Source organism: Candoia aspera, chromosome 1, assembly GCF_035149785.1.
Source record: "Candoia aspera isolate rCanAsp1 chromosome 1, rCanAsp1.hap2, whole genome shotgun sequence".
NCBI lineage: Eukaryota > Metazoa > Chordata > Lepidosauria > Squamata > Boidae > Candoia > Candoia aspera.
The window spans coordinates 337,982,063-338,008,282 of record NC_086153.1 but is presented as its reverse complement, the minus strand read 5'-3'; the positions used below and the strand labels follow the sequence as shown (position 1 = coordinate 338,008,282).

Genomic DNA, 26,220 nt, shown 5'->3' with positions numbered 1-26,220 from the left:
ACTTTCTCACCCACCCCCCCGTCTTTCCCAGGGCCGAACTGATGTTTATTTTGCATTTCTTCTTCAAGTTTTTCTGCAGATTCTCAGCTTCCCTTATTACGGGAAGGTTGGAGAGTCACCCAGATGACCTTGGAAAAATTACGCAGACTGTTAGAAGAACATGCTTTAAGCCTGGGAAATGAGGGAAACATTAGAAAGCTCCGAGAATGGAAGGATTGAAAGGGAGCCTGGAGATCATCTAATCCATCCTTTGCTCAGTTCAGAAATCCTTTATGACAGCATATCAATAAATACAGATGCAGGGGTTCTTTAATCATTCATTGTTAGGACCTATATTGAATCCTCTTTATTCATTAACTATTATGAATCATTATCAATTAATTGTTGACTGTTTCCTGTTAACTATTACCACCATCATCTGTTTATAGCTGTATTGATTTCAGACTTGCCAGAAAATTCAGTTTCGATTCCTCTTCATCTGTTCTGGAAATAGTTTGTCCTTTTGCATATTCTTCCCCCTTGGGTGATGTTAAACGGAAACCTCCTTTTAGCAGACTGGGATGAAGTGAACTTTGTACGCTGACCCAATTTCTGCTGCGATGTTTGTCATGTAATGGTAGGTGGGAAAGACCTTGGGAGATGAGGGGAAGAGATGCTGCCTAGGGAATGGTCAGATAAGAGAGGGAGGAGCCCACAGCTGCATAATGGGTGGGGAAAGAGGCTCAGAAGGGACCTTCCCTAGTTCCTTGGGCTGTAAAGGAGACAGCGGGAGATTTGGCTTTTCAGACTTGCAAGATTCTGTTAATGTAGCTTTACAATAAAGTAGAATTAGCTCATCTGGTCGTGTTTCCTGTCTGGTCCACCTGGTGAGAATGGCCTTTGGGTAACGACATTGTCACACCAATGACCCAGCTGGACACAAATAATAACACATGTGGCCTTTGAGTGAGTAAATCTTCACAATTTTACGGACATTGATTAAAAGAGTCAGTTTGGTATAGTGGATAAGGCACCAGGCTAAAAACTGGGAGACTGCGAGTTCTAGTCCTGCTTTAGGCACGAAGCCAGCTGGGAGACCTTGGGCCACTCATTCTCTCTCAGCCCTAGGAAGCAGGCAATGGCAAACCTCTCCTGAAATCTTGCCAAGGAACTGCAGGGACTTGTCCAGGCAGTCGCCAGGAGTCAAAACTGACTCAAAGGAATTTTTAAAAAATGGTTAATTAAAAGAGATGATAAAAGAGGCAATAAAATGGTTAATCAGGAGAGACTATAAAAAAGCTAAAAAGGAAACAAAAAGACCAGAACTCCTCCATGCCGGCAATCCACATCCAAGATAAGCAATGATTAACACCAGGATTAACACCAGACAAACAATAAAGTGGTAAACAACAGCCTAATCAAGGAACTACCAAGGAGAAAACTGTACCCCACCAACACTGGCAGGGCAAACTGTGTATATAAACAGGGTGCCAACCCCACCCTCCCTTGTACTGATGATGTCACCTAGCCAGGTAATGAAATGTCTGCAAGCAAACAATCAAGCTCAGAGAGCACCAAGGATTCCACAGTTTATTTATTTATTTATCAAATTTCTCTGCCGCCCATCTCGTACGCAACGACTCTGGGCATAGTTAACGATGGTTAATTATGGATGCAGGGAGCCCTCCTTCAGTGACTGCCTCGTTTAGCCACCATTCACAGTTACAATGGTGACGAAAACGTAACTTTACAAAAAATCCTTGCATTTACAACCTTTGCAGGTCTGTAAAGCAAAGGAAAGCTGAAGGCAGATAGGAAGCACAGCTGTGGTTTCACTTAACGACTAAGTTGCCAGTCCCAATTGCGGTTGCTAAACGAGGACCTGTTTTCCCCAGAGCAAGATTTCACTGAAGGGTTATGTTCCACTGCAATATGGAAGCAATACGGAATATGCAAATGCAGTATGGAAGGAGATGAGCGAGATTTTTTTGTCAGGTTACTTGCAGGAATAAATATTTCCATCGGTATTGAGCTTACCTGGATTCTGTGATGTCTCTGGCGTTGCCCTGGCACACGTCTTCCACCTGGACGTAAACCGAGCAATTCACTTTTGTCCAGTCAGGCTGACAGACCGCCAGGAAATTGGGCCGCAGACGCCCGATCATGTACTTCGCCAAGTCGGTCAGCGACTGGCTGACGGCACTGCCAAACAGGAACGTCCCAACAACTTTATACAGGGCAGCCAGATAATTGTTAAACTGGGAGCGAGAATACAGCCGCTCTTTGTAGACCAGGTACGCCTCGCCGGCTGAAATCTAGCAAGTAGAGGAAACGGTGAGAGGAAAAGCTGCGGGGACGTCCATACACCATCCCTTCTCAATTTCCACCCCAAAACAGCTGGCCCCAAGCCATCCGCGGAACTCCCACGGCTGGGGGCGCATCTGTGAATTCTCAGATGCAAAAAGGACCAAGGTGGGGCAGGCATACCTCGGATATATTGCGGGTTCGGTTCCTGACCTCCGCCATAAGGCGAGTATCGCCATAAAGCGAGTCAGATGAATCTTTTGGTTTCCCAGCGCGTATAAAAGTTACATTTCCACTATAGACTATAGCCTATTAAGTGTGCAATAGCTTTATTTATTTATTTACAGTATTTCTCCGCTGTCTATCTCATATACAACCACTCTGTATGTCTAAAGAAACAAAGCACGTTCCTTAATTAAAAATACTTTATTGCTAAAAAATGCTAATCGTCATCTGACTAATCATAATAATGAAAATGTTTGAAATACTGCGAGGGTTACCAAAACGTGATCCGAAGTGAACAAATGTGGTAACCTTCAATTTGTAAAAAAACAACAACGCAATATCTGCAAAGCGCAATAAAGCGAGGTATGCCTGTATTAAATTAGCAAGGTTCTAAGCCCCGCTCTCAGCTCTGGTTCATCCCATACGCTGAACTGGGTCCACGGCAGGGGATTCTGCATTGTGTGAACCCACCAACCCAGTCAGTACTGGGAAAACAGAAGGATAATTTCCATCCAAAGCTTTTCCAGTACAAATCTGAGCCAAACTACTTTACGGGTAGTCCTCGACTTACGACCACAATTGGGACCAGAATTTCCCAATCGTAAGTCCTTGCGGTCGTAAGTTGAGTCACCATGTGACCAGACCCAATTTTACGACCATTTTTACGATGCTTGTTAAGCAAATCAGCGTAGTCATTAAGTGAATCCAGCTTCCCCAATGGGTGGTTTTTGCCGGAAAACAGCAAAAAACGTTGCAAAACATGTTCATGTGACCGCAGGACGCTGCAACCGGTCATAAATGCAAGCCAGTTGCCAAGTGCCCGAAATATGATCATGTGACTGCAGGGGGGTGGTGTGACATTTTGTGACACTCAAAAGTGCTTTACAGGCAGCCATTCCAAGGCTGTCGTAACTTTGGACTGTCGTTAAATGAACGGTCGTAAGCCGAGGCTGAATAGGCTGTTCAGCCACACTGAGCTTGAAAGTTTAATTAATTGTGGGGCAAGCTCTACCAAGCTCAGGAAAGAGAAATCAAGATGTCGAGTGGCTGAAAAAGACAAAGCACCCCAGTTCAAACTGGTTGCTGGTTCTTTTTTTCATATTTATTAACAACAATATAGTGGAGACATCGATGTTAAGCACAAATGTTTGTGCTTCTTTTTTATATCATACAAACAGTTAAATACACCCTGCTCAGGATCTTTTACTAATGCTATATATTGAGCAATAATTGTATAACCTCAGGAATTATCTGTTCATTCATACTTAATACCTTTTTTGAAAATACACCTTTGTTTTAAATCTGATAAAGGGATTATAATAAACCAAAAAAAAAAAACCCCAGGCACAGAGGACTGTTGATGTACCTTTTAAAAGAGGGAAATGAAGGTATATCTTTAGCTATCCATACCTGTATATGCTGTATTATTGTTAAAAAAAGTTTGAACTGTTTTATTGTGTTTTTTTTAAAAAAGAACCTGGCTACAAGTTATGACTCCCAACACCAATTAGCTGCATTTCTTAGCCAGTAAGGAAGTCTCCATGGACGTAATGTGATACTGGGCAGGACTGGGTGATACTGGGCAGGACTGGGTGAAGGGGGTGAGGAGTTGGCCTCCCGATAGCGTTCCTTGACGGATTTGTGCGCTGGCAGATCTGAGAATAAGGAAAGGATCATGCCCGTCCCTGGACCAGGCTCTGAGGAGATGGGCCAAGTGAATCTAGCCATACACTTGAAAGAAAAGCTGGGAAAGAAAAGAAAATATTTCCAAATGTGGCAAATAAGCTTTCAGTCTTATCTGATAAAAGAGTCCTTAGCCTGTCAGTTAGACAAAATGAGATGAAGCTCAAAAAACTTAACAAAATTCCATAATAAGGGGGCTCAACCAGTTCCCAAGATTTCTACATTCTTTTTGCCTGCCATTAAACCCAATTAATGAAACTCTTTTAGTGCAAATCTTTTCATTATTATTATTATTTATTATTTTTGTAACAAAACAATCTTTAATCTTAAAAAAAGGATTTTTTTAAAAAAAAAATACCAATTAGAAACACCAACTAAGAAGGAAAAGGAAAAAAAAATCTATCTTATATTTTGAACTTATCAATCGTCACTGGTTTACTAATGAATTCACAACTATAATATGAACAATACAGCTAGTCCTCAACTTCCAACTGTTTGTTTAACGACCATTCGAAGTTACAACAGTGCTGGAAAAAGTGACTTACAACCAGTTCTTGCACTTACGACTGTTGCAGCATCCCCACGGTCACATGGTCAAAATTTGGGCGCTTGGCAACTGGCACGTATTTGCCATGATTGCAGCATCCCAGGGTCATGTGATCACCATTTGTGACCTTCCTGGGGGGTGTCCGACAAGCAAAGTCAATGGGGGAAGCCAGATTCGGTTAATGACAGCATGATTCACTTAATGACTGTGGCAAAAAAGGTCGTAAAATTGGGCGCAACTCACTTAACGACTGCATCGCTTAGCAACAGAAGTTCCAGTCCCGATTGTGGTTGTAAGTCGAGGACTACCTGTACAAGGTATTATTGTAAGATATCTCAGAATCTCTGCCACAATAACACATCTTGCTGCATCCTTTGATTGGTAGAAAGCTTTCCGTTTCCCAAAACAGATCGATCACCCATTTCCAACAACCATTCCTTGACGACTGGAATACTGTGATTTCACTTTTCCAATTTCTTAATAGCATTCTTTTTGCCACCTCCCTCCTTTGCTCGATTCAGCCACCAAATCTTGCATCCCCAGCTGTTTTAGGAGCTCTACAAAACTGTCCCTGGACTTGAAATTCGTTTCGTCAAGCGGTTAAGCAAAGCGCCACCGGCCTCACTATGAGAACGGTGCAGGGAATGGTCACGCCGGCCATCACCCCGTGCGTAATGGTGTCCGGCTTGTACGGATAGCGGATGGAAGTGTCGTCACAGTAGAAACCCCGTCTGTAGGGAGAATTCACCAGGGTCAGGATGGCGAACGGAAGCGAGGCTGAAAGGCAGAACAGAAACAGCGTTCAAGAGGGCCCCGTGCCAATTTTCATCTTGAACCCATCACTGCCCCGGCACTACATAAATCAATTTATTGTCAGCCTGGGAATAACAACAGCTCAGGCCCTGCTGTGTTTTGCCACCTCGACACAGATTGTTTATGCACCAAAGAAATTGTCCTTTACATGTTCTGGCTGGGCTTAACCTTTCCATCTCAAAAGCAACCCGTCAAAATAGTATCATCTTCTGGTTCTGAAAGAACCAGACCTCTTCTATTGAATAGGACCAGCTAAATGTTTTCTTGCAAAGAAGAAAAACACGCTCCTGCCTACTCGTTTGCCAGTGTGCGGGGAAGAAAGGGTGAGAAAATCTAGCAACTGTTTAGGCTGACCTTAGAAGAGTGAGCCTTTGATGTGAGGCTGCAGCAGAAACGTTAAATACAATCCTTTAACTCTTTCTTTCTTTCTTTCTTTCTTTCTTTCTTTCTTTCTTTATTTATTTATTTACTCCTCGTATTTCTACACCACCCATCTTGCAAGCGACTCTGGGCAGTTTACAACGTACTTAAAATAACAAGAGATTAAAAACATAAAAACAAATACATCATAAAAATATAAATATAACATACAGAAAAATATTTAAAATTACAGAAAGAATTGTAAATATAGCCTCTATGGCTCTAACATTGACCATTCTAATGGGGATTATTTGATGTCCACAACAGAACAGAGAGGGATCATCTACCCTTGGTTGTGACCTTTTTGGCTTCCCCCCTCACAGGTCATCTGCCCTGTGAGGTACCACAGTCTTGATAGCATCACCCAGGTTAAATACCACCTCAGATGGAGCCCTAACCCCAGCAGGAAAATCACTGCTTTTTAAAATACCCTTCAGATGCTGAATCAAAGGCATCTTGCACTGCAATCTAACTCCAACGTGTATCATATTTTAAATTTTATATTGATCTTAGAATAGCGAGCCTTTGATGTGATGCTGCAGCAGAAACGTTAAATACAATCCTTTAATTCATTGAAGAAAGAATTACAATAGGGAAAGGGAAACATTGGCATTGATCTTTTGACTGCTGCATTCAGCTCAAAGACTCCCTGGTCTTCCATGTCTGAGGAGGAAGAATTTAGGTTGGCAAAGGGGCAGAGGGGAGCGCTTTTAGCAAGGCAGATCTGGCCTAGGGACTTCTTCTGCCTTAGCAATTAAAACTCAATTTACTGTAAACTGAGCGTTGTAACCGTAATACGTTAATGAATGAGAATCAAACGCTGTTTTCTTAACTTCATTTCACTGCAGTATCTCATTCCTGAACTCCAGACTCATGGAATAACAGCCTTGAAAGGGACCTCAAGAGGTCATCTAATCCAGCCCCCCCATGCAACTGCAGCACACCTCTGCTTAAGTTCCTCCAGTGACTGACTAATCTCATCAAAACGGCCATGTGCATCATTCAACAGGTCAAGGACCCGGCAAATCCATTCACATGTATGTTCTCAGTCTGGTTATGAGCAAACCTTTTAATTTGTGAACCAAGCCCATCTGATTTGTTTTTGGTTCAAAGTATGGTGGGAACCCAAAAGAGATGCAGCGGCTTTCCAAGCTCAGACACTGGGGGAGGGGGGGAGAAGGAGTTAAACTGATCCCTGTAACCAGTTGGAATTGGAAAATTAGATGGGCCACTAAAAATTCCTCACAGTGGGGTTTGAAGCAGGGAAGACACCATTAATGGGTCCCACCAGGCACAGATGCCGAAAGGTGTCAGCCTAGAATGCCAGTTATTATTAGGAAGGAAGGAAGGAAGGAAGGAAGGAAGGAAGGAAGGAAGGGAGGGAGGGAGGAAGGGAGGGAGGGAGGGAGGAATTCAATGGGTAAGGGGAGAAGGAAGGAAGGAAGGAAGGAAGGAAGGAAGGAAGGAAGGAAGGAATTCAATGGGTAAGGGGAGAAGGAAGGAAGGAAGGAAGGAAGGAAGGAAGGAAGGAAGGAAGGAAGGAATTCAATGGGTAAGGGGAGAAGGAAGGAAGGAGGGAGGAAGGAATTCAATGGGTAAGGGGAGAAGGGAGGGAGGGAGGGAGGAAGGAATTCAATGGGTAAGAGGAGAAGGGAGGGAGGGAGGGAGGGAGGGAGGAAGGAAGGAAGGAAGGAAGGAAGGAAGGAAGGAATTAAATGGGTAAGGGGAGAAGGAAGGGAGGGAGGGAGGGAGGGAGGAAGGAATTTGATGTGTGAGGAGAGAAGGGAGGGAGGGAGGGAGGAAGGAAGGAGAGAGACTAGAATTCACTTTCCCTAGATTAGTGTTTCTCAACCTTGGCCACTTTAAGATGTGTGGACTTCAACTCCCAGAATTCCCCAGCCAGCCACGCTGGATTCTGGGAGTTGAAGTCCACACATCTTAAAGTGGCCAAGGTTGAGAAACACTGGGATAGACAGTTGGGAAAAAGTCATGGAACTTTGTTTTCATATATGACAACTGCAGGGAGATTATACGCTCCAAAGTGGAAGAGTCTGGCACTACCCACAATAGAAGAACGGCTAGCGAAGACGATGGAACTTGCCGAGAAGGCTAAACTGACTTCTTTGATTACAGAGAAGACAACATTCACACTGATTGCTACCTGGAAACCCCGACAGACTTTTTGCATGAAACAGGAAAAAAAATGAACTTTGGGTCTGTGGTTTCTACGATCAGAAAATATCAGATAATAGAAAAAAGAGAGTTTTTCCTTTTGTAACTGTAGAGATACTTTTGCAATCATACTTGTGTTTGCTGCAAAGAAAATCAGAAGCTGCTTCTTTCTATGTAGATTTTTTTTATGCTCCCTTTATTATTTTTATAAATAATTCAAGATGGTGAACATACCTAATATTCCTTCCTCCTATTTTCCCTAAAACAACTCTGCAAGGTTCTTTTCATCTTTTCTTTCTGCACTTTTATCTTATCTTTTTTTCCTCTCTGTTCCTTTCTTTTCTTTCTTTACTTTGTATTAGCTTTTGCTAGTTTTTATCTTCTACAGGTGGTCCTCGACTTACAACCCTTCATTTAGTGACCATTCAAAGTTACGACAGTTCTGGAAAAAGTGACTTATGACCGGTCCTCACACTTACAACCATTGCAGTATCCCTGTGGTCACATGATCAAAATTCAGACGCTTGGCAACCGGCATCTATTTACAATGGTTGCCACATCCCGGGGTCACACGATTGCCATTTGCAACCTTCCCAGCTGGCTTCCAACAAGCAAAGTCAATGGGGGAAGCCAGGTTTGCCCAATGACCACATGATTTGCTTAACAACCACGTGATTCGCTTAACGACCGTGGTAAAAAGGCCGTAAAATCGGGCGTGACTCACTCGCTTAGCGACGGGAGTGCCAGTCCCAATTGTGCTCGTAAGTTGAGGACTGCCTGAATTTAAAACTTTTAATAAAAAATTATAGAACAGAGGAATTCAAAAGAACAATGTGGCTCTTGTTTTCTGAATCGTTTGATGGATAAACTGATTTGCTTCAAAAGCAAGGTTGTGGTTTGTTTGCACCCTAAGCTTCAGTCCATCCAGGTTATTAAGTCAGAGGACCTGCAACAAAATTCAGCAGCGTGGCTGAATTCTTCGTCCAGGAACCTCCTCTTTATTTCTCCTCCTTCGCAGTTTTCCGTTCCTTCTATGGATTTTGTTGACATCTCTGTTGTTTTAAGCGTGTGGGTGTTTCTTTGCATACAAGGGCTGTTTTAGTTATATAAGGAACAGTCTTCGCACTGGATATCCAGTTTTTTCTTCTTCTTTTTTTTTGAACTAGGCTGTTTTTCTTGAGCTTCTTCAAGCCAACTATAGCAGAACCCTGGCGCAGCGTCTGAACGAATCCATAAAATTAAGGACAGGCCATGTTTTCTCCCCAAAATGCACTCAACACCACCACAACCACATTTCTGGAATTTTGACATTTTAGGAAGCTATCTGTGGTTCGTCCCGTCCTGGAAATTAAGTAGCCCGTGAAACTCTGTTCCCCCTTTTTTGGACAATTCTGCCCACAGATTGCTGAATGAGTATACTTAAAAAAAAAAAATTCTGTAGAATTCTTTTCTATATTAGGGTTTATTCCAACCCAAATGTTACATCCCTGTGGGTTTCTCAAAACGTTTAAAATAAATAACCCCCGATTCGAGAAGATTCTCAAATGGGAGCCGTCTGCTTTTAATTTTAATTTAATCAAGCTATCTTCAGATAACAGGAGTCCCTGTGGCCTACACAGAATATATACAGAATGCTTTTTTTTTGTGTGGCCCCGCGAGAACAGATCACGAGATTCTGGTGAGCAACTCTGGCCCGAGATACAAATTTGGTGCAAGGAACACAATCATGCCAGGGCTGAGTTAATCGCTTTCAAAAGATTCAGGGTATCGCTTAAAAATCAGCTGCCCCACCAGCTCTCTTGAGATCCCCTCCCTGGCTGGCTCCCTATTGCCACCTCCGATACTCTTATGCTCCCTTCTTAGTTTAAAAAAAAAAAATTGGGAAAGCGGCAGAACTTTTAAAAGCAAACTCAGGATGAAGAAGACTCTGCACTGGCCTTGCCGTTCACAGCCACAGCTCAATCCGTGCCCAAGGGTGCAAATCCTCAACAGCTACCCCAATTTTTTCAAAAGGGGTGACAGATCTAATTATGTCCCTTAACCAGCTTCCTAAGCAAATTACACGCTCGCTCAGCATCTTTATGCAAAGCCGATGGATCGGATCGCTAAAGAAAAGATCTGAGACGCGGAACAAACCAGCTTTTGGTCACGCGTTTCCTATTTTTGACCAAGGTATTACCCTCTGCTTTTGGCAGAAATATATTCTAGCAACCTCCCTGGGATCCTGCCCTGACTTCTGGCTTGCTCTCTGACGAGCGGCTATTGCAGAAACACAGACAGTATGAATCGGAAGGGGCCTCGGAGGTCATCTAGTCCAACCCCCTGCTGGGGGCAGGAATCCACTAAACCATCTGGGAAGGGTGGCCCTCTGGCCTTCGCCCCGTTGGAAACTCTCCAGTGAGGGAGACCACCCCAGTTCTCAGCAGATTCTCCCACTGTTTAACAACTCAAACCATTAGGACTTGCCTCCTAATTTCAGGCTGATTTTTCTCTGGATTTCAACCCAATGGTTCTTCCCTTGCTTTTGGTTTCAGCAGAGAATGGCAAGTAACAGCCTTTTAGATGTTTGCAGACCAGAGTCCTATCTTCTTTTCTCTTTTTTTGCAAGCTAAACTATCCAGTTTAGCCAGTAGGGGAGCATTTCTCAACGGTGGCCACTTTAAGACGTGTGGACTTCAACTCCCAGAGTTCCCCAGCCAGCATGGCTGGCTGGGGAACTCTGGGAGTTGAAGTCCACACGTCTTAAAGTGGCCACCGTTGAGAAATGCTGCAGTGGGATGCGTAGAATCTGTCACAGGCACCCATCCAGGCCTGCACCTATGCAGCTGTTTTTTCTTTGATGCAGAACTTATACTATCACACCTGAGAAATACCTGGTTGGATTTGGACCGGGGTTCAAGGTCATCAAGGCCATTTTGGATTGGAGCTTCATTCTCAAGGGGGTGAGCCAATCTGCCCAGCTTGGAGTCCCAGCAAGTGCCCTCTGCGTTTACAGAAACAGAGCAAAGCAGTGGGCCAACCAGCGAGTCTCAACAGGCCCCATGCTGCACTTCCATCCCGGAAGTAGAGGCGCACAGAGGTGGCCTTTGACAATGTATGCAGCAATTGTTAGCAAAACATGAACTTCGCCCTGGAAAACAAGGAGGTGTGAGAAAGAAACTCGAGATTGGTATGAGTTAGACTGGGGCGAAAGTAGTCAGAGCAGGGCCATCCTGAGTTACGTTCTCACGCTTTCTTTTTTTTCCCAGGCTAACGTCATGAGAGAGGGAAGGGGAAACGCTACCAGGCTTTCCAGATTTTGATAGCATAGCCTGTAGCAATAAACGAGAGCTCTAATATTGCTTGTAGCGACTGTTTCCTGACCTGGCCTACCTTGAAGGGCTGACACCAGGTCAAAGCAGAACCATTTGCATGGAACCTTTGGGTGTGGCTGTTCCATCGTTTGCAAAGTCACTGGGCTGCAATACCCGCTGGTCTGCAAGAATATCGTGAGACCTTGCCAAAAGTTTTATTGAGATCAAGATATACTACATCCACAGCATTCCCTTGGTCTATTAAATTAGCCAGTTTATTACAGAAAGGGAATCATAGCATGTAAGGACAGGAATGACCTTAGAAATCATCTGGGCCCATCAGGTACCAAGTTTAGGAATCCACTTTTGACTTGAATTGTTCTTGACAAACCCACGTTGGCTTTCAGTACGGGTAGTCTTTGACTTATGACCACAATAGGGAGTGGAAAATTTGTTGGTAAGCAGCATGGTCATTAAGCGAGAACATGACTGCACCTGATTTCATGACATTTTTTATGGTAGTTGTTAAGCAAATCACTGCAGCCGTTAAGTGAATCACGTGGCTCCCCACTGATTTTGTTGTCGGAAGCTGGCTGGGAAGGTCGCAAATGGCAATCACGTGACCACAGGCCATTGCAACCGTCATAAATAGATGCTGGGTGCCAAGCACCCGAATTTTGATCACATGACCATGGGGACACTGAGATGGTCATAAGTGTGAGGACCAGTTGTAAGGCGCTTTTTTTAGCACCACCGTAACTTCAAATGGTCGCTAAATGAATGGTCGTAAGTCAAGGACTACCTGTAATGGCAGCTTTTCTCAGTGCTCCCAGACATGCTGCTTAACAATCTGTTCCTGTACCTTGCTTAGTATAGAAATTACTCTTTTTGAATCGTGGGAATATGCTTGCTCTTCACTGGTCTTCCAGCATTTCACTTAACCGCAGTTTATTCCTGCTTAAACCCACCGCTTCCAAATAGCTTTTTGCAACTGTGAGATTGTCTTGCAGGCCTCCAGCAGCGCTAGCAACTGTTGTCAACTACACAGAGAATACACAAAGGTGTTCTGATGCCAAGCACATCTGAATACAGCAGTTAATAATGATAGCCCTCTAAATGGAACCTTGATGCACAGGAGCACTCTACCTCAAAGTGCTCAAAAGCAAACAATGGGGGAGAGCAATGTTTATGCCCTATTTGTGGGCTTCCCTAAGCATCTGATTGGAAACTTGGCACTGCAGCGGGTGGTTGCTTGGACGGATTCAGCAAGCCAGCTTCCTGATAGTGATTGATGATAAAAGGCACTCACATCATCAGTCAATCCCCCCATCACTCCAAGAAGCATTTCAGGCGGTGTGGGGGCTACGGTGCCCAAGCAAGAAAACCCAGTTCACATTCTTGCTCAGATAACATCGGAATAGTCAACCCTACATTAGGGATAAACAAATCACTTTTTTTTTAAAAACAGCATTTTCTTCACTAGGGCTAACTCTGCACGTTCCATCACTCTTAAGACCGCAACCTTCATTTCCAGGATTCTCTGCCTGAACAAGCGGGGCAAAGAAGAGGTGGCTTTTCAGATGTTCAGAAGTGACCTGCCCGGGGCTGCTACGCCACGAAAGGAGGAGGAAGGACCCAAAGGTTTCCTGAACCGAACGTTGGTCAAGCCAGGCCTTTCTGGGACTAAAGATGTGTACTCTAGACCTGCCAACACACCTTTATTGAAATTCACCCACCTTTGTGCTGCAGTTCCAGCGGACCTCACAGAAAGTCACCTAACCAGTCTGACGGGCAAGAGGGAAGAATTGCAACGTGGGGAGGAGTCAAGTTCCCTTTGATGCCCAACCAAAGAGGGAAAGGTCGTTTCCCCCCCCCCCACCCAGCCCTTCACTTTCTGGGATGTGTGTGTGTGCAGCAGACAAACAGGATCCTAATCAGTCAGAGCGAGTGCTCCAGCATCAGGGGTGGGCCTTGCCTGCACCCCAACATTCATTCCCTGCTTTGCTGAGGACAGCCTGTTGCTTGACACACACATGTTCTACTTGTACAGAATTCCGCCTCCCCACTTAAACTGTAAAAATGTATTCTTGGCTCTCCCTAGAACAAAATCCCATGTTGTCACTCCATTACTCTCTAGATATCAACCATTCCAGGAATGCCTCTCCTACATTTCAAACTGTGAGTGCCTCTGCATTCAATATGGCTCCCCGACTGCTTCTCCACCATGTGGACACTGAATACGGGGATCTTTGGGCACTCTACTGTGGATTTAAGGGGCCTCCAGATCTTGTGGCAGGAAGTTCCATAAGCTAAACTACCATACAGGTAGTCCTCACTTAACAATCACAATTGGCCCAGAATTTTGGTTGCTAAGCGAAGCGGTCATTAAGCAAATCTGACCCGATTTTACCTTTTTTGTGGCGGTTGTTAAGCGAATTACCATGGGTGTTAAGCAAACCATGTGGCTGTTAAGTGAATCATGCAGTTCCCCATTGATTTTGCTTGCCAGAATCTGGTCGGGAAGGTAGAAAATGGCCATCACATGACCACGGGATGCTGTAACGGTCATAAATGTGAACCAGTTGTCAAGCACCCAAATTGTGATCATGTGACCGTGAGGATGCTGCAACGGTTGTAAGTATGAGGACCCGGCATAAGTCATTTTTTCCAGCACTGTTGTAAGTCTGAACCGTCACTAAACGAATGGTTGTTAAGCAAGGTCTACCTGTATATGCTTCCCAGGAGTGAGATCTACTGACATGATGGATTTTTTACTCCCCAGATGCCCCAGGACTATATGTACTCTGCACCATTCCTGTGCAAAAGGAGCACTGCCTCTTGATTCTCAGAGACTCCAGCAAGTTGGCCGCAAAAGGTATTTATAACTTTTTTCTCCCACACAGAACCTCTGTGATTTGCTCTCCCCCGCAGGTGATCCCAAAAAATGCAACCTTCCTAAAATGCGGATCTGTATTTATAGTCTGCATACACATTGCACGCAGGGAAACAAAGAAAATTCTAAGTTACAGGGCATTTTAAGCTCTCGTTTGTGTGCTAATCTGTTCCCAGGCTAAAAATACAGATGTTCAAGACGTGGGTCTTACCAAAACAGCTGCAACGTCACCCTTCACCTCTGATTGCACCCAATTTAGGCGGCCGGGGTGAGAAGCAAAGGCCAGACCTGCAACGGAGGTGGCCGCCGCGGAAAATTAAAACCTCGGTGCTCTTTTTAAAGGGTGCTTTTAAAATTACGGAGTTGGAAATCACTATTTTGGGGACAAGACTGTCGTCTCTTTCCATTTCTTTCCTGGGCGGAGCAGGTCAAAACTGGATTGTTTGGGAGGGAGGGAGGGAGGGAGGGAAAGAAAGAGAGAGAGAGAGAAAGAAAGAAAGAAAGAAAGAAAGAATGAATGAATCCAAGGATGCTTAGAGCAAAAGTGGCATTAAAAAGCCTATTTATAGTAAGCAGGATGGGGTGGGCATCATCTCCAGTTCTGCAAAAAAAGGTCCAGTGATCTTGATGTATTAAAGGCAGAGGACAAGAGACAGGAAGCAGTTTTAAAATACGAGCTGGATGGTAAATCAAGAAAGGAAGGAAGTGGGGGAGGGAGGAAAGAGGGCAGGAAGGTGTGGAGTAAGTGAGAAATGGGGTTTTGCTCATACATTTTAACGTGAGGCATCCCAAAAAAGGAAAAAAAAAAACCCCAAGCTGTTCCATTTTTTTTTGTCTCATCGCTGCTGACAGGAGCCTCTAAAATACAGCCATTTATTAGTTGCTCATTTCACTGACCTGCTCTTGATGGCTTTACGTTTTAAAGATTTAGAGGAGCAGATATCCCCTTGTGTAGCCTCCCTTTGAGCATTCCCTTCCTCCACAGCGCTTAGGGGTTTAAATAATGCAATTAAATAACGTAATGTATTATTTAGCATACACACATTACTTGCAGGTATGTCCTAGTCCCGCTTGCAATGTGTCAGATGCGTCGCAAGTGTGGCGTTCTGTGGATTTTTTCCAGCTCTTAGACAAAGAGGCAGCCAAAACTCATCAGGACTTGGTTACAATACAGTCTCCTTTGCACCAGTGATCCTCCTCTGAGATATGATTCAGCTGCAATGAGAAGACTGCTCTGAAGCCATGGTGTATTAAAGGATCTGCCTTTTAAGATTCTGGGAAGGGATCTCTTCTCAAAGGCTGGGAGAGATTTGTTTGCCTTTTGGAATTCAAATGTGACTCATCTACCCCTTTCACAGAAACAAGAGTCGATAAAAAAAAGAGAGAGGGCTGCCAATCTATACTGGCCTCCCCAAAGCAGCCACATTTCAAGATCCAGATATGCTAGGAACTTAGCTAAGCTATTATCAATTAATTAAATCTGGTGTTTTTTAAATCTGTTCAATCGTGTCCGATTCTTGGAGACTGCCTGGACAGGTCCCTGAAGTTTTCTCGGCAAGGTTTTTCGGAAGTGTTTGCCATTGCCTCTTTCCTAGGGCTGAGAGAGAGTGGCTGGCCCAAGGTCACCCAGTTGGCTTTGTGCCTAAGGTGGGACTAGAACCTGGTCCCTTAACCACGACACCACACTGGCTCTCAAAAAATCTAGCTACATCAAATTGCTGCCCCGGGGCCAAATCCGGCCTCCAGGTTGCTGACCCTGAGACAAAATCAACTGCTGGAATATCAGGTTCCCTTCCTCTTAAGAATCAGTGCATCAGCAAGTCTTGAGAGTGAGATAACTTTCACCAACTTAAAAAACAAAAACAATAAAAGAGCCGTCACAAGACCGAGAAGAATGGAAAATGTTGCTCAATCCAGGTGGAATTTCTCCATTCCAGACGTGCTCCACCAAGTCCCTAAAAGAGTGCTCTTAACGGCATATAAACAAGCCTCACCCCAACGCATGCCTGACCAGGTTTGACCCCAAACCCAACACGCTGGCTTTTCAGTCTGAATTTTTCTTTCCAAAGCTCAGGTCTGAAAATGTAGGACTGATTTTTCCATCCCGTCCTGCTTCTTCCACTCTGGATGGGGAGGACGTGGCACTTCTGTCCACAGACTCAGGGCACAAAAAAGGTCCAAGTGCAAAAACACGCTACGAAAATGTGCTCAGCCTGAATTGATCAAATCTCAGGGCTGTGCCACCGAGCCCTGACTTTGTCGCTTGCCCAACAGCTCAAAGGGCAGTCGCTTCTGAGTTGTCAGGCAGAGAAGGGCGGGACGAGATAATTAAATCGATATTAGCTGCTCAAAAATAAATCTGCGTGACTGAAACGATAACTTTGAGAAGATGGGCTTCTAGAAGAGGTATTTCTGGTGCTACTCCAGAAGAAGCCTTTGTTACATCTTGTGAAAGGAGAACAATGTCTGGGAGTCTTTATTCCTGCTTCGCTTTTGCTTGCCACCTTTTTAATAAAATCGTTCCATGGTCTGTCTCAGCCTTTCTCAACCTTTTTGAACCTGGAGGAGCCCTTGAAATATTTACCAGGCCTCGGGGAACCCCTGCACATTCAGGCCAGAAGTGACAAAATTATGATATTTGTTTCATGTGCAGGCCTGTATCTATGCACTAACAGTGTTCTTAAACTCAAAATAAAGAATGAAACTTCTCTCCTTAATGTGAAGTTGCCCAAATTGGAAATAATTTTTCAAATAGATCGTGATCTCCCAGGGAACTCCTCATGACCTCTTGCAGAATCCTAGGATGCTACACAACCCTGGTTGAGAAACCCTGGTCTATCTGTTCAAGTTTTTGTTTCTATTGCTGCATTTTGATGCATGGATTCTAATCTGCTCTGTGCTGATTATATATTGAGGAAGGCCGGATGGGAAGACGATGGAGGTGGTTTTAAAAGTGGAGGGAGCAACATCTATAACTTGCACTATGCTGATGACACTCACTCGTGGGCTGAAAATGCGAAAGACCTGCAAGCTTTAATCATGAAAGTCAAGGAGCATAGTGAAAAAAATGAGAAAACAAATATGAAGACGACCAAACTTATGACAACAGGTACTGCAAACAGCCTCAGAATTGACAACGAAGACACTGAAGTGGTGGGTGGCTTCTGCCTTTCGGATCGACTATCAACAGTAAAGGAACCAAGTCAAGAAATCCGCCAAGCCTAGAGCTTGATAGATACACAGATGCTGGGATGCACCTACACCAAAAAGATCAGTGTTCTGCAAGCCATGGTCTTCCCTGTGACCTTCTATGGAAGCAAAACTTGGACTCTGAAGGAGCAAGATAGAAAGAGTATTGATGGTTTTGAACTTTTACATTGGAGAAGACTCCTGAGAATACCATGGACAGCCAAGAAAACAAATGGATCCTAAAATAAATCAATCCAGAATTCTCACTCAAGGCACAGGTGACCAGCTCAAATTATTATATTTTGGACACGTGCTGCGAAGAACTAGCTCCCTTGAAAAATCCATAATGCTGAGAAATGTAGAAGGAAAAAGAAGAAGATGGTCAGCACCAAGGTGGATGGACTCCCACCACTGGGAGACCTACAGGGCCAAGTTGAGGAGAGACCTAAAGGACCAGTTAGGAACAGATCATCATGGAGAAGATCTATCTATGTGGTTGCTAAAAGTCTACACCGATCTGATGGCACATCATCAATCAAGTCTTGACACTGACTTGATAGCACATACTCAATTGCAATCCACTTCAAAATGTGACTGTATTGGAGGCAATATGCAAACATAATAAATAATAATAAATTCCTTCCTATGTGAGAAAAGAAAATGCTTCTTGTTAAATAGGGTAAGGAAGGTTCTTCTCAGAAGCAGTATTCTCACCTACATGAGGGCAGAAAATGCTTATTCTTAAAGGGGGAGAGAAAGCTTCTTCTTAGAAGAGGCATTCTTTCTAGTGTAAAGAGAGGAAAGACTTCTTAAAAAGGGAGAGAAAGCTTCCTCTTAGAGAAGGCATTCTTTCTTGTATAAGGATAGGAAAAACTTGTTAAAAGGGGAGAAAGCTTCTTCTTAGAAGAGGCATTCTTTCTAGTGTAAGGAGGGGAAAGACTTCTTAAAAAGGGAGAGAAAGCTTCCTCTTAGAGAAGGCATTCTTTCTTGTATAAGGATAGGAAAAACTTGTTAAAAGGGGAGAAAGCTTCTTCTTAGAAGAGGCATTCTTTCTAGTGTAAGGAGGGGAAAGACTTCTTAAAAAGGGAGAGAAAGCTTCTTCTTAGAGGAGGCATTCTTTCCAGTATAAGGAGATAAAACATTTCTTATAAGCGGTAGGGGGGAGCTTCATCTCAGAAGAGGCATTCTCTGCTGCATAAGGAAAGCAAATGCTTCTTCCGGGAAAAGCCTCTTCTTAGCACTCAAGGAAGCTAACAATTAACTATAAACAGAAGAACAAAGCTAGAGTTGAAACAAAACTCAGCAATTAAAAATTATAATAGCATTTAAGAGATCCACACACACATTCAGCAGCCAATCAAATTAAATGGCAAACACCTAAGGAATAAAAAACATGTCCGATTGCTGGTGGCAGCATAAGAAGAATGGTTTGGCCTCCCTTGGCAGAGAGTTGGCGCAGCCATTGAGAAGGTCTGCCAAAATCTCAAAAGCTGGATGAGGGACGAATGAAAACTTCCTGGAACCGGGATGAGGGCTTCAGTTCTTGGCACCATCCTCTGTCCTTCCCATTAACCAGCCCATGGGGATTAAATTAGGCTCTTGCCAAACGGCTGCTTTTGCTAATCTTCTTCCCTTCCCGTCAACCCTTGTCCCAAAATACAGACGCACAGGCTCCAGGACATTATCAGATTCCAAATAAAGCACGCAAGTTGTGTGGAATGCAACCCCTTCTCTCTCACACACGCATCCACTCCTTTAATTGATCAGCTGAAAGTCTTCCAAGTCTGGAGCACTCTACCTTAACGGCCCACGCATCCCTGGGTATTTATAGAATAAGATTTCTTCCCAAGACAAAAATCTCCTACCCTTCACTTTCCAAAGTATATTTAACCCAAAGGTGTTTTTTTTTTCTTTTTCCTGTTCTCTCTCCATGCCACCTCTGGTTAAACATAACCAGATTGTCAAGGTCCAGATGTGTTGAAACTACAAATTTAATTCCAACGATGTGCCATTCAACCCTGGGAGCTTTGTTCTGCAGGGTAGAAGGTTGGAGAAAAGGGTATCATAATCTAATATACAAACAACCTATAGAAAGGCTAGGCCAAGTTTATAGTACCTAATTCACCTGACAAGCACCAACATGCAGACACGCAAAAAAATAAAGTTATGGGTGGTGACAGTTCACATATTAATTTCCTTGTTCTGTCGCTGCAGGGCAAAGATGCAGATCTATAAGCCCCCAAGTCACCATCTCTAAGAAGGAAACTTTTAACAACAACAAAAAAAGCCCCCAAAAGCCAAAAAGAAAATGTGCGATTAAAAACATGCAAAGAAAAAACAATCCTAAATTTGCTTAAGCATGTATTTTAATGGTATGCTTCCTTTTTAGCTATACATATATATATATTTATCTTACTCCAAGGAGGAGGAAGGAGCAAAATAGGCTTACATTTCTTGCATACATTCATATTTTTTTAGAGGAGGAGAAGAGGAACACTTTTGAGGGAGCAGATCCAAAGCCGGAATCAAAATCAAATCAAATCATATTTATTCGGTCAATGACCAGCAAAATTTAAAAGGAGAAAAGCAAAGTAAAACAAAGAAATGCAATAATATGCTACAAACTAACAAAATATATCACATAATAATATAGCATTCACTCTGCTATTACTATATTAATATACTTGTTACCTTAGTGGGGTGAGCCTAGAACATTAGGAATTATAAAATAAAAGTAAAAATATATGCCCCCTGACAATTTACCAATTTAAATATTTCAAATTTAAAAGTACTTCTTAAAGTAGGGAGTTATTTCTTTGTCTGGATTTGTCTTATTTTCATTGCAGCAACACAGAATTTGGCAACTGTACACGTAATGTATGGTTTTAGATCCTGGAGTAGATAGTTCACGTAAAAATTATCTGGATACTCAGGGAGTTTATCTATTAGGGGCAAAATATAGATTGACCTGATATCCCTATAAAATTTACAGTGTAGCAGTACATGTAAGATGGTTTGTTTGTTTGCTTGTTTATTTATTTATAAGTAAGATGGTTTCTAAGGATGCGGTGGTGCTGTGGGTTAAACCGCTGAGCTGCTGAGCTTGCCGATCGGAAGGTCGGCGGTTCGAACCCGCGTGATGGGGTGAGCTCCCGTTGCTAGTCCCAGCTTCTGCCAACCTAGCAGTTTGAAAACATGCAAATGTGAGTAGATTAATAGGTACCGCTTCGGCAGGCAGGTAACAGCGTTCCGTGTAGTGATGCCGGCCACATGACCACAGAGGAAGTGTCTATGGACAAATGCCGGCTCTTCGGCTTTGAAATGGAGATGAGCACCGCCCCCAAGAGTCGGACATGACTGGGCTTAATGTCAAGGGAAACCTTTACCTTTAAGATGGTTTCTACTTCCTCTTTACCGCATGGGCAGATATTCTCAGCTATGGGAGTTTGTTATACCTGCCTTGGAGTAGTACAGATGGAAGAATATTGAATCTAGCTTTAGATAATGTGATTCTCAACTTAGGAAAGGTTAGGTTTAGGAAATACCTTGCTGGTTCCCATATGCCCCTGTTTATCCAAATTCTGTAATGTTGTGGGAGCCTATTAAGTTCATTCTGGAACTCCATGTCCGTTATTCTTTGGATGGCTTGGTCATAGCCTAAATATATTAAGAATAGAGAGTCCATAGCCAGAATGATTTTGTCCCACGTCAGATTCGCTTTGTGCCAAGTTTTGAATTTCGTATTTCTGTTTAGTAAAAGCAGCCATGTTCAGATGATTCACCAGCTGGCATTGGAAGGGCGTGGAAATCCATGTTTTATAACTGCCAGGTGAGGTCTATGTGTCTGTGGTTTTGTTTTCCTTTCAGTGCCATAGATAAACCCAGTTTTCTGAAAAGCCAAGCTCTTTGCTGCCTTCCTACTGCCTTCCCACTGAAGACGTCTCAAGCATCTGTTTGTGCCACCTCCCTTGATCATGACTTTGGTGATCACATCTCCAAAGCAGGCAGACCCATCAGAGCAGGGTTTCTCCACCAGGGTCCCGTGGCACCCCCGGGCTCCGCGAGAGGTCCCGGGGGTTCCCTGGGAGATCACGATTTATTTAAAAAATTATTTCCGATTTGGGCCACTTCACATTAAAGAGGTATGTTTCATTCTTTATTTTCAGTTTAAGAACACTGTTCATGCATCTATACAGGCCTACTCATGAAACAAATATAATAATTTGGTAACTTCTGGCCTCTATTTGAGCCTGAATGTGCAGGGGTTCCCCCAGACCTGAAAACAATATTTCAAGGGTTCCTCCAGGGTTAAAAAGTTGAGAATGGCTGCATCAGAGAGAAAACACAACAGAGGAGAGAACCAAGTCTCGCTTTTTGCATTTTATCTGGCCTTTGTGGAGTTTGTGATGGGTTAAGAGGCACCCGGGATGCTCATTTCCTCTCCAAACAGCCCCAGACAAGAATACAGAGCCTGGCCCACCACCCACATCAGACTCCAGTGCAACTTTTTATTCTACAGAAATTGTCCCTTCCTTGGATGACCTTTAAGGCTGGAAGCCTGGGGGAAGATTTTGGGCACGGGGCAAAAGAAGGAGAATTAGTCTGTGATTGTTCAAGACCGTTTCAACCACAGTTTGCAACTTTTACACTCCTGGAGTTGGGCACTGACAAAATGGCTGTGGGGGGGGGACCCACCGGTTCACCGAATGAGCATAGTGACAAACTACTGTTTTGACAGAATCAAATTAAGCACCCAGGAAGCTCTCTACCCAACTAGTTAAGACTCCTGGAGGGAATCTCTGCAAGGGTCAAAAAGGTCAAGATGGTGGTTTCAACTGCATAATCCAAGCCCTGCTGCTTTGTACATGCACACACAAAGGCGATGGGGCTTTGATCATATAGTCGCAACTGTCAACTTGACTTTTTTGATGCCCCTGCGGACACCACTGGTGGAATTCCTGCAAATATAGATGATGTTAGAGGTTAGTGTTTTGCCTTACAACAGCCTGGCATCCTTGTTTACGTCTTCTTCTGTAAAACAAATCTTTCTGGGAAAAAAAATCAGGCAGGGCACTGGTGAGCCCTGAGGGCGGTATCTGGGAGCATGTTGGTGCCCATGGGCTCTGTGTTGCCTATCCTGTGTTGGCATCTATAGAGGGAAGGAAACAGGGTTGTGGAAGGGTCATACAAGAAGACCCCAGCTTCTCTCATAAACCTTTACACCTTCCTTCTTGCCTATTCCCCAGATCAGTGTTTCTCAACCTTGGTAACTTTAAGATATGTGGACTTCAACTCCCAGAATTCCCCCAGCCACGAATTCTGGGAGTTGAAGTCCACACATCTTAAAGTTGCCAAGTTTGAAAAACACTGATTTATTTATTTATTTATTTATTCATTTCCCAAATTTCTATCACCGCCCATCTCTTCCAAAAAGGGGACTCTGGGTGGTTTACAATATCATAGGGTAGGTAGAGGTCCTGGGGCCCTCCAGATTTGCTGAATTACAACACCCTTTGAATCTGAACACAGATTGAGGCAGGCCAGTGGTGGGGAGCAAGTTCCCTCCCACCATACTAAGGTGCACAAATTAATCATTTGATTTATATTTGATGTGATTTATATCTCAACTTTCATTTTAGAGTTGAAGGCAGATGCATACTGCTTGCTCCTCCCATTTGTCCCTCAAATGCACCTGTGAGGTAGGCTGAGCTGAGAGGGAGGGACTGGCCCAAAGTCAGCCAATGAGCTTTTGTGCCTGAGGAAGGATTAGATACTAATCCAGCCCCTTCCCATTATGCCATACTGTCTCTTGGGCTGAGAGGGAGGGACTGGTCCAAAGTCCCACACCATCGCCCTCATTCCTAGTCGCAGCTACTAAAACACACCGATTCTCTCCCCGTACTTTGGAAACTCCAATGTACTGATATTGCATGCGCCATGTCTCAGCACACAGGATCTGCTGGTCTTGCTGTGTCTGAGCATCACTCCTCCAAAAATGTGCCTTCCATACTTGGCTGGGCTGAACAGCCTAAGTCTTACAGAACCAGCTTTGACAACAGAAGTTCAGCCCTCACAACAATACAAACTGGATCCTTGGAACTCACTGCCGCAAGAAGTATTGAAAGCGGGGGACCAAAATGTTCAGGAAAAGGGATTAAACATCTAGATGGATGAATTTGTCTATCAAAGGGCTATTAGCCACCATACTTCAACAGAACCACAGTTTATCAAGATGCTGGAGTCAGATTGCCTTCCTTGTCATGTATTGATTAGGATGACCAGTCACCCCCTTATTTATATCGGTGATATTGATACCAGGACCAGCCGCATTCACATTTCAGTTGATGCAGGTCTGTTCAAAAACTTGTTAGGGCAAAAGGTTTCAGACAGGCTAAGAAGAAATTGGAGCTAGCATTCTGGACTAAATGGAGTCATATGCTTTTTTGCACCCCATGTCTTTTTAAAAAATCTTTTGCACACGTTGGGTACCTAATAGGGTGTCTAGAGAGAATCCACAAAGCCATGAAGGTGCCCCCCACCAACACGACACACATTGAAAAGAGGCAGGGCTTCAGTTGCATGGTTCAGGGTGGCCATCTTGACTTTTTTGACCAGCCTGGTCCCACCACAGCCCTGGATTCAAAGCCACGCTCGTTTAACAGCGGTCTTGAGAAAGTCCCATCTCACAGCTTCCGTCCGAATTTCCTCCACATCCAGAATCACCCTTCCATTCACCCAACCCAGTTCAGATCCATAAGAATTTTGTCGATTTTGGAGCGCAAGACAAACCCCAATGAAAATTGCGCGCACCAAATCCATAAGGATCAAGCTGCACATTGAAACAGCTGGATGTGCGCCTCAAAGCAATCCAAGTTCACACTCGCTTCACCCATACCTGTCGCAGCATCCCTAAAACGGCCTGCCACACAAGGTGGTCCTCACAGGCCTGAAGCGACCGCTGGCTTCATGTGACCCAGCCACAGCTTGTCCAATAGTGGTTTACAAACAAAGCACATTTGGCAGAGTTCATGGAACACGCTAAATCCAGACACGCTGTTTGGATACTGAAATGTGCATTGGGTTCAGATCACACATGGTACCGCAAAACAACCACCTTGGTCTGGAGGGCCAGGCAGCCTGTTTCGGGGGCTGCAAATGCAGAAAAGTGTGTTCTCCCGCTAAGCCATGATTCATTTAACTATGGATAAGCCTGCTGGACTCCAAAGCTGTGCCAACTATTTCTTGCAAGAAATGCCATTGGGAACCCACAGATCTTCTTTCCAAGCTCACACAGTTAAGCACCTGGTTCCAATCCTTCCCTCTGCCTGGCTGAGCGTTCACACAGCCCTGCAATCACCCAAGTGAAAGACACAGCCCCTGCATTTACACAATGTGCTAAGCTTGTTAGTCTTCACCCAGGTTTGTTTTTTTGCAGTTCAGACTGTCCCACAAAGCAGCCCTTCGCCTGGTTCAGGGTCTACTCAGAAAACGGGTTCGTGCAGGAAGCAGGTTAAGCATGTCTTGTGAATGCAGCCCTTGAGGGCAGGAGGGTTTCTAGCAAGGGGCAGAGAACGTGAGATGAACTGGCATTAAAACCAGAGGATTTTAACGCCAGTTCATCCGGGTTTGTTTGTTTGCCCCGGCGCAGGGGGGAAAGGGGGGAAGAAGCGTCACCCCCCAGCTGGTATCAATAAAGGCGAGGCGGCAGCGTTATGCGGGATGACGAATCACCCTCGGCAGCAACGCAAATTGGTAAAGTACGGGCTTCTGGCAGGGGTTCCAGGGAGCCGTCCTCCCCCGGGGACCCACAGCCAGGTCCAGCACGCAGGGAAAAGCCTTCGCCCGAGAGAAAACGTCTGCATTTCCTTCCAGTTCTCCGGGGCTCCGCGCGGGACCCCCGAGGGTCCCGGCAAAAGTCATGGGAAAGAGGGACGGGTGGCCAGCAGACTGGGGAGCAGCAGACAGGGCGGCTGGCAAAACTTTTCCCACCCCTGCAAGAAAAGGCACGGAGGAGAAATGGTTGCTGAAGGGCCGGGAAATGGAAATCAGTCAACCCATCCATCCATCCATCCATCCATCAATCGTTTGGAGGGGGATGCCAAGGGAAGCAGGCTGCGGAGGGGAGGGGAGGGGAGGGGAGGGGAGGGGAGGGCTCCGGACTCCCTTTCCCCCGCGGAGGGGGGCTTTAAGGGAAGGCCCGAGCTCCGAGCCGGTCTGCTGCGTCGCTTGCGGGGCCCGTGAGAAAGAGGGGCGCCCCGCTCTCGCCCCGGGCGGAGGGGCCGGGGCCGGGGGGCGCCGCCGCGCGTCCTTACCCAGCACCAGGCACAGGACATCCAGCGCCACGAACAGCTTGGTGCGCTCCATCGCGCCGCGCCCGCAGGTTCTGCGCGCCAGAGGCTCACATCGCGCAACCCGCCGGGCGAAGGACGAGCCCCGGCGCCGCCGCAGCCTCGGAGGGGAGGAAGGGGGGAGGCGGAGCCGGCGGAGGGAGACTGGAAGGCGGCCGGGGACGGGCGGGCTTGCTCGGCCAGGGAAGGCACCGCCCTCGCCCTCCTCGGCTCCTTTCCCTTCCCTTCCCTTCGGGGCGAGGCGCAGGGCTGGGCTTAAGCCGCTCCGGCGGCGCGTGCTCCGAGCATGTGCAGAGCGCCGCGCCCCTCCGATCAGCTGAAAGCCCCACCTGCGGCAAAGCGCGGGCGAGCGCC

At 45.0% G+C, this 26,220-nt stretch overlaps 1 protein-coding gene across 1 annotated transcript in view; it reads right to left on the bottom strand.

Annotated features, from left to right (window-relative positions):
- Positions 1-25,967, bottom strand: part of PLPP2 (phospholipid phosphatase 2) — a 31,639-nt gene extending 5,672 nt beyond the window's left edge. Inside the window, exons 1-3 of the mRNA XM_063290911.1 lie at positions 25,831-25,967; positions 5,364-5,515; positions 2,017-2,294 (exon numbers count right to left, since the gene is read on the bottom strand). Of these exons, the coding sequence (XP_063146981.1) occupies positions 2,017-2,294; positions 5,364-5,515; positions 25,831-25,882 (482 nt within the window). The 5' untranslated portion in view covers positions 25,883-25,967. The remainder of the gene's footprint in view (positions 1-2,016; positions 2,295-5,363; positions 5,516-25,830) is intronic.
- Between the last annotated feature and the right edge of the window lie 253 nt (positions 25,968-26,220).